This window comes from Astyanax mexicanus, chromosome 1, assembly GCF_023375975.1.
Source record: "Astyanax mexicanus isolate ESR-SI-001 chromosome 1, AstMex3_surface, whole genome shotgun sequence".
In the NCBI taxonomy this organism is placed as follows: domain Eukaryota; kingdom Metazoa; phylum Chordata; class Actinopteri; order Characiformes; family Acestrorhamphidae; genus Astyanax; species Astyanax mexicanus.
In genome coordinates, this window is record NC_064408.1 from 122369596 (window position 1) to 122384067 (window position 14472).

Below are 14472 nucleotides of genomic sequence, written 5' to 3' on the forward strand. Positions count from 1 at the left end.
AAACATGTATGTTGCAAATTCAAAAGAGAAAAAATATATATCAAATATATATATTTAAATATACTTGGTTATTTTATTATTCTTTGCACTTATTTGAAAATTATTTTAGTTTGGATTTTGCCAGTCTTTGCTTTCATTTTTGGATTTTTTTGGATTTTCTGTGGATTTTTGTGGATTTTGCTGCTAAAGACTTTTGCTTCTGGAATCTCTCCTTTGCTTCTGCTTCATTTTTTTGGTTCTGATTTTTGGCACACTTTTCACGGGTGGGCGGGGCTTAGAAGAAGGCGTTCCCCTTTAATCTCTATTGGTCACCTACCCTGAACCCTCGTCTGAGACAGACCACGCCCACCCCGCCAGCTTCAAGCGCTCTTCCAAACATGGCGGAGCGAACGGGGTTCAGCTCACAGCAGCACCAGCAGGTACTTTTCCAATTAAATTTCATACAGACGTTATGTTTAATGTTATATTTATTTTTTAAGTAAGTGTTTAACTCTATTAAGATGCTCATGTTAGCGGGGTGTGCTAAATATCCATGCTTAAATTATACTAGTTAGTTAGTGAACACTAACCTACCTAGTCAGTGAGTTAGCTAGTTTACCTAGGTCATCTGGTCAGTGAGTTAGTGGGTTAGCTAAGCTAGTTAGGTTACCTAGTCAGTGAGTTAGTGGGTTAGCTAAGCTAGTTAGGTTACCTAGTCAGTGAGTTAGCTAGTTAACCTTAACCAGCACTTACTTGGCTTTACCCTGGGGCATAATAACTAGCTTAGCTAACCCACTAGCTCACTGACTAGGTAACCTAACTAGCTTAGCTAACCCACTAACTCACTGACCAGATGACCTAGGTTAAGTAGCTAGCTAACTCACTGACCAGATAACCTAGGTTAACTAGCTAACTCACTGACTAGGTAACCTAACTAGCTTAGCTAACCCACTAACTCACTGACCAGATGACCTAGGTAAACTAGCTAACTCACTGACTAGGTAGGTTAGTGTTCACTAACTAACTAGTATAATTTAAGCATGGATATTTAGCACACCCCGCTAACATGAGCATCTTAATAGAGTTAAACACTTACTTAAAAAAGAATATAACATTAAACATAACGTCTGTATGAAATTTAATTGGAAAAGTACCTGCTGGTGCTGCTGTGAGCTGAACCCCGTTCGCTCCGCCATGTTTGGAAGAGCGCTTGAAGCTGGCGGGGTGGGCGTGGTCTGTCTCAGACGAGGATTAAAGGGGAACGCCTTCTTCCAAGCCCCGCCCACCTGTGAAAAGTGTGCCAAAAATCAGAACCAAAAAAATGAAGCAGAAGCAAAGGAGAGATTCCAGAAGCAAAAGTCTTTAGCAGCAAAATCCACAAAAATCCACAGAAAATCCAAAAAAATCCAAAAATGAAAGCAAAGACTGGCAAAATCCAAACTAAAATAATTTTCAAATAAGTGCAAAGAATAATAAAATAACCAAGTATATTTAAATATATATATTTGATATATATTTTTTCTCTTTTGAATTTGCAACATACATGTTTTACTTTTGATTCTTAAAATTTTGATTGTGGATTTTATTTTTTTACGTAAAACTTTTGGCACAAAATTCACTCCATATGAAAGCACCCTCAGTCGTGGTGTCTGTGTACTACACTGAGCATGCAGAACAGAAAGAAGAGCAGAGAACAGCAGAGTATCTGAGAACCATAACTGTGAAAAAGATATGTACAATATTAAAGCTACAAGTCCATCTGCAGAGACCTTCATGTTACTGTGTGTATTGTGCACAATGTCATTGAGAATTACAGCAAGAAGCGCATTAATCTAAATCGAGTTTGATATTAATTAATCACAGTTAAATACCCTAAGTAATGGATTTGTCCAAAACTGGCATCCTGTTGTAGTGAAGCCACGTTAGAGAACCAGTCTTTACTTTACATACAGCTGCTCACTGGAGAAACAGACCTCTGGGTTTCTATCCTAACATTAAATAAAGTAAAGAAAAATAAACTTTATAACCTTGTCTACAACATGTGCTACATTTTTAACAACGAGGAACAGATTCTCTCAGGACTGTAGTTTACTGTGTGCAGTGATGTACCGTGATTCAGAGCTTCCTCCTCCACGGCTGAAGTTCTTCATAGACCCATCACTGGACTCTGCTCTCTTCACCCTGTAAACAGTTCATTCATAAACAATGTGCTGAGAAATTATTTTCTTTAATAAAACCATCTGGATAGCACTTTTTGATACATTTACTTTCACAAAGAAGTTGGGTTAGCTAATGTTTTTCTTTATTTCAGCGGGGAATATTTTAGCTAAGCTAAAGTGCTTACCCCTTTTTACATAAAAAAAACTATGTCCCTTCAGAGGCTCCGTAGAACACAAACCGAGAAGTGGATTTTTTTAGCCTAAAATGCATCTGCTGTTGGGTGGAGATGAGATAATCATAGAGAGAATAGAGCACTGAATTTGTGCTGTCATTTGGGGCTGTAGTAGGCTCCATGTTGTTTATTCCCATATTTGGGGTTCCGTGTCTAAGCGGTCCATGTAAACGGCGACTTTTAATGGGCTTTTCAAAAACTGGCCTCTGTCACATTCTGTGGGAAATAAATATGTTCAGAACAGAGACTGTAAAAAAAGATGGACGCCGTGTCTCCGTTCCCATTCATTCAATGAAAATGAAGCCAAAATCTTCCTCCATGTTGGCGATCCTGATACCCGATTCTGCACAGTAGAGACCAGAGGAGGGAGAAAGGCTGTGGAGAGCTCCTACTCATTTAAATAACCCCGCCCCTGAGGGCTGCCTCGCGGTCACAGACTGCAGAGCGGGGCGGAGCGGAGCTGACGGTCTGTTATTGGTCCCACCCATAAGCAGCCCTTTTACCATAACCACACCTTTTTTGAATAGAGCTGAATAACGTTTTAAAAAAACAAATTCTATGGGGATATAAAAATGTGACAATATAAGCAGTGTCACGTCTTGGCCTCGTCTCGTGTCTCTGTGTGTCTTCCCCACGTGACCTTTGCTACCCTGTGTCTCCCGTCTCAGTACTTTTCCACCTGTGTCTCATTTGTAGCTCCGCCCCTTCCCCAGGTGTTTCTAATTCTAGAGTGTTTCCTGTTACTATAAATAGCCCTCCTCTGCCACCTTGTCCTCCGTTGGTCTTTGCACCTTTGTCGTTTTGTCTCTCAGCGTTTCTCTGTGTTTTCATATCCCGTTTCCTAGTTCAGTGTTTATCTCGTTTTACTTCTAGCTCCTTGTTTATTTTCCTTCTTTTCTCCCTTGCCCAGTTTAGTTAATCCTGTCTTGTTTTAGTTCCTTGTTTGTTAGTATTTGGTTTATTTTATTATTTGGTTATCCTTGTTCTGTTTAGTTATTTTAGTCTTGTTTCAGTTACTCATTTGTTTCTTTAGTCTCCCTGTTTTGTTATCGTTAACCCCTTATTTGTTTTGGTTATTGGTTATTTGTGTATCTTTGTTTCATGTTACTTGTTCCTTGTTTTCTTGTTATTTATTTATTAAATTATTTATTTTCACCCTACCTGCACTTGTGTCCGCCTCCTCGTCTCCCTGCCTGGGTCCCCTCCCTGACAAGCAGGGGTTACACTAGCTGTTGCATTTAAATAAAGGAGGCAGAATTACAGTATATTAGAAAAAAACGTGATTGAAAGTTGTCTGTTTTGCCATTGAAACCTATGGGGATGGGTGGAGTTATACAGCTTTCTGAAACCGAACAGCAGGGGGCGCCCGACCTGTGGTGGCTTCACTTTTGAGAGATGATGCTCTGTCAAGCTATATACAGTCTATAGTTCAGAACCATGTACGTTTTATTCTTTGTATATTTATCTCCTAAATATCACTGGATCCTCTGAATTTCGAGATAGTTTAAGGGGAGTAATTAGAAAAATGCTAACTTGAAGCCAATGCTTAACTGACGTCACGTCAGCACAGTGGCTGGAAATGACCCCCGGACTGGATTCTGCAAAACAACAGTGAAATCCAGTCAGAAAGCGTTTTGGATTATCATGCTTCTTCACAGAGGACCATTAAAGCATTTTTACAGGTGAAAACTCTTTCAGTAATGTTGAGCAGTGTAGGCTGTGTTAGAGGTTTAAAAGGCAGATAATAAGAGAAAATGGTCATTAGTTTATACTAATTACAACACCTGACCCAAATAATCAACTAACAACTAACTAATCAACTAATCAACTAACTACCTGCCCTCACTGAGGTGACAACCAACCAGAAACACCCATTTATCGCACTGCATAATAATGAGGATAAATGTTAAATATGTTACAGCTGGTTCTGGAGCATCACTGACCTGTTTTAGTGATTTTATGCTGTAACACTCTCAGCTCTCCTCAGTAAGGGCAGTAAGTTTAATTAGTTGGCTCAGCTGTGTGTAAAATGCTACTATAACTTACGGCAGGAGTTCTCTGGTGTTGCGCCGAAAACAGTCCCCTGCTAATCTCTGCAGCTAGCTTGGGAGGTCAGTTCACTGCGCTGTAGCATTAGCTTAAAGTTAGCATTTTTCTCATTACGACCCTTAAAAGATCTCGAAATTCAGAGGATCCAGTGATGTTCAGGAGTAAAATGTACACAGAATAAAACGTACAGAGGTCTGAACAGGTTTATTTACCACAGAATGTGACAGAGGCGGGTTTTTGAAAACCCTATTCATTTTTCTCACAGGGTAAAAACGCTTAGACACAAAAGCCGTAAGAGGACTACAGAATGACGCACGACTTTAGTGGTATATTAGATAATCAGGAGTTGGGTTTAACACCTTCTTCAAAAAAATATATTGACTCAAAATGTGCTCTACCAAAAATCAGATCAGAATATAAAAAGTTTAAGAACTAGAGATTCATCAAATTTGCTTGACTACAGCCAAATAAATGTAAACACAACGACATTTAGCTTTGTTGGTTTGACTAAGGTTAAACATTTTTTTTTCAATAAAATACAATTTTAACATAAATATGAACGCTATTAAAGCAGTTGGTGTAAGTAATTAAGAATCGATAGAACTGGTGATATGGTAAAAAATATTTTCAATACGATAAAAAAAAATAACAGTACTAATAAACAAATCGATATATTGCTCTACTAGAAACCTGTTTAAAATTCAGTATTCAGCATGTGAACCAATATTACCCTTTTTTCTTTTTTTGACCATAAATTCCTACTAACTATTGATGCACTATTGAAGTGACTCACTTTGGATCAGAGGGTTCTCCTCCATCACTGGAGTTATGAAGCTCCATCATAGAGGGGCTTCAGTGCAGATCCCTGTAAACAGTTTAATAATTATAAAATACGATCAGGGTTAAATAACATTATTGAAAAAAAGAAAATAATGCAAAAGAGCTGTAAGACTTAGATGGAAATTATTTATATTAACATAAAGCATTAGAAATTACAAACAATATTTCTTTAAAGAATCACATTGAAGAATCTTTGTGCTTTTCTTTCTACTTTTACTTACACCATTTCTGGAAGTGTATCAACCACAATTTTGGACTAGAACAAAATTAAAAGACTGAAAGGAAAGTAGGTGTAAAAGCACCCTTAAATTAGGGCTGAGTTCTTATTTCATGTCTCAATATGCTTAAGAGAAATAGTGATAGAATTACATGATAAAAACTATAAAGAATCATGTTAAAATATCAGAATTTATTTATACCATTTAAATATTAAATATCTGACTTATGTTGTTTGATGATGTGTACAGTATATTGTCCAGCCCAAACTTACATGCAGATGAACTAAGTACTTGTGATATGATATATATATATATATATATATATATATATATATATATATATATATATACAGTGTTGGGCACGTTACTTTAAAAAAAGTAATTTGTTATAGTTACTAGTTACTTCTCCAAAAAAGTAACTTAGTTACTAACTGAGTTACTCCACTATAAAATTAACTATTGCGTTACTTTTGTGTTTCTCGCCCCTGTGGAGGCCACATTTGCTAATATGAACCAAACCCACCCTATAGTTTCCTAGAACAACATTTATGAAATTACGTTTAATCACAAATAATCACTTTTTTCTGTATTCTGTTTATTAGTAGTTACATCCAGGTAAAGGTGACTTTAAAACCTAAACATGTTACTCCACATTACATTTACTGTTGTCAGAAAAAAATACGCGTGAAATGTTTGAATTATATAAATATGACAAAAACTGATCAGTTATCACCTAATATTTAAAATAATATAACAGATTTGGTTATTATTATTATTATGACTATTATTGAATGTTGTATATTTACATTTTCTCCACATTGGGCACTGCACTTTTATTTTTTTCTACTGAGAGCACTTTTATGATGGTGTCCTTTTATGAAAAAGAATATAACTTTACGTTTCATAGAGTTTTTTGACTTTAGTTAATATAAACATTAGACGTCAGGACATGTGGTCTTACTGTGAACTACAAATGAGTTTTTCTTAACCCTGATTTTACATATTCGATTGCATATTCTCGCTGTTCTGCATATTCTAGAGCTTTTTCTGCTTTAAATGCACCTAATAAAGTAAGTGATGGCATAAAGTGTCTAATACACTGCTGATATACATAACTGATTGATTTAGGGTCCACGGAGGGCTAAGGGTTTTAAAAGGTAAACTCAGTAAAGGACTGTTTATTAGCTAATCAGTTTGATCTGTTGAAAAACAGTTTTAGGGCCAACATAAAGTACTGTACTAAATTCTGGCTATTCACTACATTCAACTTCTAGCAAACTAGTTACCTAAATTATTTTTTGTTCATTATAGCTCACAGTAAGACCTGTAATCCTAAATTAATAAACACAGTTTGAAAATGAAATAGTAATTAGCTGATCAGGTACATCAGGGCAAGTTAAACATTACATATATAGTTTATTTTTTTCTTTAACCTTGACTCCTAATCTAGCTAGTTCCAAAGTTCAGCTAACTGACTAACACAGCTGCAGTTTATTAATCACACAGTGGGTTTTGATCTGTGTGCTGATTCAGAGACGTGTATTTTTAACCAGCTATCAGAAACATATCATCACAGTTTACATGGTTAGCTCTTTTACCTTTCTTTTAGAAAAATCTTCGTATATCCATATCTGTTTTAAAATCAGCTGCTGCAGCTCGGTCCCGCTGCTAAATCTCACAGCGAAGAGGGAATCTCCCTCCACCAGCACACTGAAAGCTAAAATAATACTCCTGTATCTGTCAAACACTGTTCTTTTGCTGTGTTTTAACTTTTAATTTGAACTGAAATGCCCCCACAAGTTGGATTTTCTACTGGAAAAAGGCTTCTGTTCAGCCTAGGAAACTCGGGTGTGACTTAACTTCCAGCTTCTGGGATAAATAAACGCAGAATTACTTTAAAAGTTACAGGCCAATATTTTACATTTTGATTTTTTTTTTCTGGACTTACCCAGTGAAAATAATCCACTGTAGAATCGTTTTGGTTGACTTTAGTTCGGTTTCTCCTTCACTGCGTAACACTTTTTTCTTCTGAAATAAAGGATCATCTAATTTTAGTTATGTCTACGTCTATGTAATGCTGCAGGCCGGAGCCCAAGTGGGCGTGGCTAAAGGGCGGAGCATGTGTCAATCATTGTCGACTGCAGCCAATCAGATACTACACTTTTGTTGTCAATCACTTTTTATTAAGCCAATCCTCAGACAGACCAAACTGTCCATCATTTTTTACTGCAGCCGCCCGCATCCGATTCAAAACCCTGACGCTGGCCTACAAGGCAAAAAACGGACCAGCACCTTCATACCTGATGGCGATGGTCAAATCCAGATCTGCACCAAGAGCTCTTAGAGCTTCCAGTACAGCTCGGCTTGAACCTCCATCACTCAAAACACACAGAAAACAGACATCCAGACTCTTCTCTGTGCTAGCACCAAGGTGGTGGAATGAACTTCCACTGGATGTCAGAACAGCAGAGTCACTCACGGTCTTCAAACGTCGACTGAAGACACATCTTTTCAAAGAGTTCCTAAACTAATAAAAAAAAAAAAAAAAAGAGGTTCCTAGGGTTCTTAACATGATTAAGCTCTATGTATCTCTTGATCCTAGTCTACAAACTAGCTTTGGATATCTTAAGTAACTTTGAAGCACTGTTTTAAGTCGCTCTGGATAAGGGCGTCTGCTAAATACCATAAATGTAAATGTAAATTTAAACTTCTGAACAGCGGTGAAGCTGAATGTGTTTTACAAAATACTATATTAACAGTTTAAACACATTTATGTGCTACTGTAGTTAGTCCTGCCTATATGCAGCTCTTAAACAGAAGTAACTGAATGAAAACATTAGAAAAGCCCTGACTTTAGATATTTTTAAATCAAAGATTAAAATACTCGTTTTTCTGGAATGGCACTTTCGTGATTTTTTTCCTTTATTGCAGTAATTCCAAAATTTCTCCTCGGGGATCAATAAAGTGTCTGTCTGTCTGTCTTGCATTAATTGTGTATACGTATGTGTACGTATATATATACACACACACACACACATACGTATACACGATTTAATGCAATTACTGCAATAAAGGAAAAAAAATCACGAAAGTGCCATTCCAGAAAAACAAGTATTTTAATCTTTAAAAAGTCAGGGCTTTTCTAACGTTTTCATTCAGTTACTTCTGTTTAAGAGCTGCATATAGGCAGGACTGACTACAGTAGCACATAAATGTGTTTAAACTGTTAATATAGTATTGTGTAAAATACTTATACACATTCAGCTTCACCGCTGTTAGAAGTTTAAATCGCGCTACGTTTAACCAGTAGCACCGCAGTTTCCGCCTTCTTTTAACAGATCTGTTAAGGTGATTGGCTGCAGTAAAAAATGATGGACAGCTTGGTCTGTCTGAGGATTGGCTTAATAAAAAGTGATTGACAACGAAAGTGTAGTATCTGATTGGCTGCAGTCAAAAATGATTGACACATGCTCCGCCCTTTAGCCACGCCCACTGGTCCTCCGGCCTGCAGCATTACCCTTCTCGAGCAGGCTGGTGATTGGCTGGGTAACAGTCAGAGTTTGGGGGAACTCAACTCTCAACTCAACTCAACTTTATTTATAGAGCACTTTAAAAACAACAACAGCTGCAACAAAGTGCTGTACATAGCAAACTATAAGATAAAAAACAAAACACTAGAAACAATAAGACAAATTAAAATATAGGTATCAATAAAAATAAATTGCATTAGATAAATATATGAGCCAAGTAAAGTAAAAGTTAAACAAAATAAAATAATAAAAACAGAAAAAAATAAAATAAAAATAAATAAATAATTAAATAAAACAAGAACATTTAAGTCTTAAATTAGGTTCAAAGCCAAGGAATAAAAATGAGTCTTTAGCCTGGTTTTAAACGTGGACAGTGACGGGGCTTGTCTGACATAAAGTGGTAGGCCATTCCACAGTTTAGGAGCTGCAACTGAAAAAGCTCTATCCCCTCTAAGCTTGCGCTTTGACCTCGGCACCTCCAGGAGCAGCTGATCAGCTGACCTAAGGTACCGAGCAGGGGCGTGGGGGCAGAGCAGCTCAGTGAGGTAAGGTGGAGCGAGTCCATTTAAAGATTTAAAAGCAAATAAAAGAATCTTAAACTGAACTCTAAAATGCACAGGCAGCCAGTGGAGGGAGGCCAGAATGGGAGTAATGTGCTCTCTCTTGCGTGAACCTGTTAAAAGTCGGGCAGCGGCATTTTGCACTAACTGAAGGCGTTTAAGGGAGGACTGATTTACTCCAAAATATAATGCATTACAGTAGTCCAGCCGGGATGTAATGAAGGCATGGATTACTGTTTCAAAGTGCTCATGTGTGAGAACTGACTTCACTTTTGCCAGCTGCCTAAGGTGGAAGAAGCTGGACTTGACTACTGCACCAATCTGGCGATCCAATTTAAAATCACTGTCCATCTTAAAACCCAGGTTAGAAACTGTTGGTTTTACATACAGCGCCAAGGGGCCCAAATCAACAGGGGAGGCTTCACAAGAACCACTGGGACCAAACACAATCACTTCTGTTTTCTTTTCATTAAAATTCAAAATGTTTAAAGACATCCAGGCTTTAATGTCATTAAGACATAACAGAAGTGGTTGAATAGAGAAATTGTCTTTCTGCTTTAGTGGCATGTAAATCTGGCTATCATCAGCATAACAATGAAAGGAGACACCATGTTTTCTCAGAATAGATAGAGTGAAAATAGGAGAGGTCCCAAAATTGAGCCCTGTGGAACCCCATATGACAATGGAGCTAAGGAGGATTCAGAGCCAGCAAAACGAACACACTAAGTTCTGTCAGACAGATAGGACCTGAACCATTCCAGAGCACTACCACAAATGCACACTAGGTGCTGCAGACGGGAAACTAAAATGCTATGGTCAATTGTGTCAAATGCTGGAGTTAAATCCAGCAGAATAAGAATAGCATGGTCCCCTGAATCATTGGCCAGGAGGATATCGTTAAAAACCCTAAGCAACGCTGACTCTGTACTATGTAGGGTTTTAAAACCAGATTGAAAAATTTCAAGAGTATTATGCTCATCCAGAAAAGATTTCAGCTGAGCATAAACAACTTTCTCTAAGATTTTCGAAATAAAAGGGAGCTTGGAGATAGGTCTATAGTTTGCCAATATAGTTTGGTCAAGGCCAGGTTTCTTGAGCAGGGGTTGCACTACAGCACCCTGTACTGGAGTTTGGGGGAAGAGGTGCTGATATTTCTGCTGTTGGATGAATGAGGTTGTGGGTGGATTTTTGTAGCTGGTGAAGTTCTTCAGACAGGCTACTCTATAAATATCACTTCACTGTAACATAAGAAGAAGAAACATTAGTCTTTATAACTGTTCTGTTCTGATCTAAACTGTTTAACATCTATAAATCATGGACACTTTTAAATTTCTGTGTTCATGGACATCCAACAATATTTACTGTTTCTTAGACAAGCTCGGCAAACAAAGAGTTTTTGTTTGTTTTACATATAAACACATATTATTTGTGTAATTGTCATATAGGATCTACTAAATATTGATGTAATTTTTATGTTGGAGGCCCACATTTATGCATCTGCCTAATTTAGTTTAAATAATGATTGCACACTTTCTGTAAATCCTATAAACTTAATTTCACTTATAAAATATCACAGTGTTCTTCTGCTATATGATATATTTAACTGAAATTGCTGATTCAAACAACCAATGATTTATAAAGGAAAATCATTAAAATTTTCAGGGGGCCCCAAACTTTGTCATATCACTGTAGTTTAATATCAGTAACAGTATAAAGCTGATTAGCAGCATCAGTATCTATATAACATGCAGCATAGCTGTTTCAGTTTCATACAAACACTGAGTTACAATACATTTATCAACATTTATTCTGAATTAACACATTATTACACATATAGAGAAATATTAACATTCACTTTATTATTTTACAAGTATTCACAAATTATTTTTTTCTGTTCTACCTTAAATAGTGCAGTAGGCATGTAGTGCCTATACTGTTTAAGGTGGAATGCAAGTATAGCGGTTGCCAAGCGAAATAACTGTGAAAAAACTCTGCTACAGGTCAAAACAGTAAAAATAAATGGTATTATATTTTTCTCTGTCATATTTTGGTGTTTCTTTTTTTTTTGCCATGTTAAAAGTAGGAGCTATCTCAAAAACAACAACAACAACTACTACACTATATAAATAATCCTTATATTAGCGTATATGTAAATTAATTCATAAAACGTCAGATTCCTTTGTGTAATAATATGAACAGGCCTGTGTAAAATTATATTTACGGATTGTGTAAAATCTGTTAGTAACTGTTTTGACTATAGTGTGCATTATAAACCTTTTATTTTTATTCTGTAGGGAAGCCCATCCAAAAACCTTGCTCTAATTGAAGTTAACGCTTTGATTTGGGTGGAAAGTAAGATTACCAATATTTTGTTTAAGTAATTGAAGAAATATTAAAATGAATGGAAACAAAATTAACTAAAAAAAAAAAGAGTCTGATAAATTACACACACACCTGAAGCCCATACTCAAAGAACTTCGGGCAACCTGCCCTAATTAGTGATGGACCCCTTTCACAATACAGGAACAAAGCAAATTTATTCCTTATTAGTATTGTGCCTTTCCTTTCTGGATTCAAGTATGTCACAGGGAAATACTCAGAAAAAGTACCTTGGTAAAGGGACCCCAGATGGCATTGCCATAAAAAGGGATGCAGATCTTTACGTTCAGAGAGGAGGTGAGCTGCAGACTGATGGAATTGTATGAGATGCTGCTCAAAAAATCAGGGTCAACTATTACTTACCATTGGATGAGCAAAGAGAGCATTCAGAAATATGATGTAATGATTTCAGGCAAAGATACACCAGGTTTTGTCTTCAGAGGCTGCACAAATTAGTCATAGGGAGGTGTAGTGCTCAAGCACTTCTGAGCCTCCAAAGGAAAAGGTAGCCTTAAGGACTTAAGTGGCGAGTTTGTGATTGTAACCTATGAGGAGCTTTCATATGCAGGCCAGGTCCTTGAGGTTTGGGAGAAGAAGTCCAGGTTAGTTCCATGCAGCAGTTGGACGAAACATATCTTATTTGTGTGGCCATAAACTCCACACGTCATTTTCTACTATAAGAAAGATGTTCATGCTGTCATCTCAGAACCTGAGCCGGCAAAAACGCGCTGCTCAAACTGCATCTCAAAACAGCCAAGACTGGGCAAAGTTCAGAAATAGCTGAGGTTAAAAACCACATGCCCCACTTTCCAGATACTCATCAGCAGTGATGGTAAAGCTTAATGAAATGTCTGTTCACAAGACCACAAAAGTCTGTGTCACTTAAGAAGGATGAACAATCATAATGAACAAAATATACTGGATAGTTCTATTCAAAATAACTTCATATTCAAACGTGGTTTATTCAATTCTAAAATTAAATGTTCTTAACAAAGCAGTAAATGTCTGCTGCACTTGAGCAATAAAACTGAAACACCTGGTTTTAGAGCACAGTAATTGATTGTGGTGACGGACAGTTCTGGTGGAAACAGGAGAGTTGAGGTGCACATTGAATTCTGCGTGATTTGATCAGCCGTGGTTTTATGTTTTTTGGATACAATCCGGGTTAGCACCCGAACATCCCTTTCAGACAGCTTCCTCTTACAGCGTCCACAGTTAATCCTGTTGGATGTGGTTGGTCCTTCTTGGTGGTATGCTGACATTACCCTGGATACCGTGGCTCTTGATGCATCACAAAGACTTGCTGTCTTGGTCACAGATGATCCAGCAAGACGTGCACCAACAATTTGTCCTCTTTTGAACTCATGTTCATGTCATGTTCATGACAAATCTTTGAATTTTTTTATAAAATCTAGTTAAATCTATTTTGTATTAAAAATTCAAAGATTTGTCACGAACACAAATGTTTAAAAGAAAATCTATGAAACAAAAATCTCATCACAATGTGATACGTGTTATTCATAAGTGTTATAATGTGTTCTACAGGGGTTGGAACTACAATGAAACTTAAACACCTGTTTCAGTTTTCTTTTTAAATAATACGAGGTCTTCATGTCATTTGGAGCGACCTCTCATCATGTGGTGCAAACAAAAAAAATAACAGTAACTATAATAAAATATATATTTTTTTTGTTGCTGAAATATTAACTACTGATACTGTATGCTTAAGTTAATGGTATTTTAGAAAACAATTTTAACAGGTTTAATTTGAATTGCCAGAAAAATAACCCTATTAACTATATTTAAGCCGGTGATTGTGACACTATAGAACACAATTAAGATAATAATTTACAAAAACTCAAAAGTAATGGAAATGCTTTAATTCTAAACACTTTATAGTAGTGGGAATTTGCTTTAAAAATGTTAATTATATTAGGGAAATGTATTCATTTTAAGATAAATTACAGTGGCACCACATGACATTTCGGAAGGCCAAGGCCAGTTCTTCTAAATGAAAATACACCAAAGCCTTAAACTTTGGTATGAGTTTGTGTTCACAGATACTCTTATTTCTTGTATTATAAAATTGGCATGTTGAAAATCGTTATTATCCAGATTTGGGAAGATTCTTCTTGCTTCTTCTTCTTCTTGCTGGGGGAAAGGAATAGTGTAATTAAAGTGAGGTAGAGTGCGGTTCAGTGAGGTAGAACGAGCTACAGTGATGTAGAGTGAGGTTTAATGAGTTGAGTGAAGTAGAGTTAGAGGTAGAACGAGAGTTTGAGAGAAGTACTGACCACACCTGTTTTCTTTACAGCAGCTTAAATATACACATACAGAGACAAAATACATGACATACACTGCCAATCAGTGTCACTGCAGTACTGAGAATGAACCACCACCCAAATAATAATAGCTGATCTGTGGTGGTCTATCCTGTGGGGCCCTGAGTATTGAAGTCAGTGCTGAAGGATGGGTAAAATTAGCATCTTCCTTTAGGAGAAAAACTCTGATACCTTAATAAAATA

The 14472-nt window shown here is 36.7% G+C and overlaps 1 protein-coding gene across 25 annotated transcripts in view; it reads right to left on the reverse strand.

Moving 5' to 3' along the window:
- The window catches only part of LOC103030810 (NACHT, LRR and PYD domains-containing protein 12-like), a 300969-nt gene that overhangs the window by 57100 nt on the left and 229397 nt on the right, over positions 1-14472 (reverse strand). For 7 of the 25 annotated variants that reach the window (XM_049467995.1, XM_049468043.1, XM_049468025.1 and 4 more), the window contains exon 2: positions 5214-5285. The exons of 13 other annotated variants lie outside the window; for them this stretch is intronic. In XM_049467995.1, coding sequence (XP_049323952.1) covers positions 5214-5263 — 50 coding nt within the window. In that variant the 5' untranslated portion in view covers positions 5264-5285. Of the gene's footprint in view, positions 1-5213; positions 5286-7426; positions 7503-14472 lie in introns of those variants that run through there. 5 more of the 25 variants (XM_049467991.1, XM_049468068.1, XM_049468045.1 and 2 more) reach the window with 4 other exon arrangements.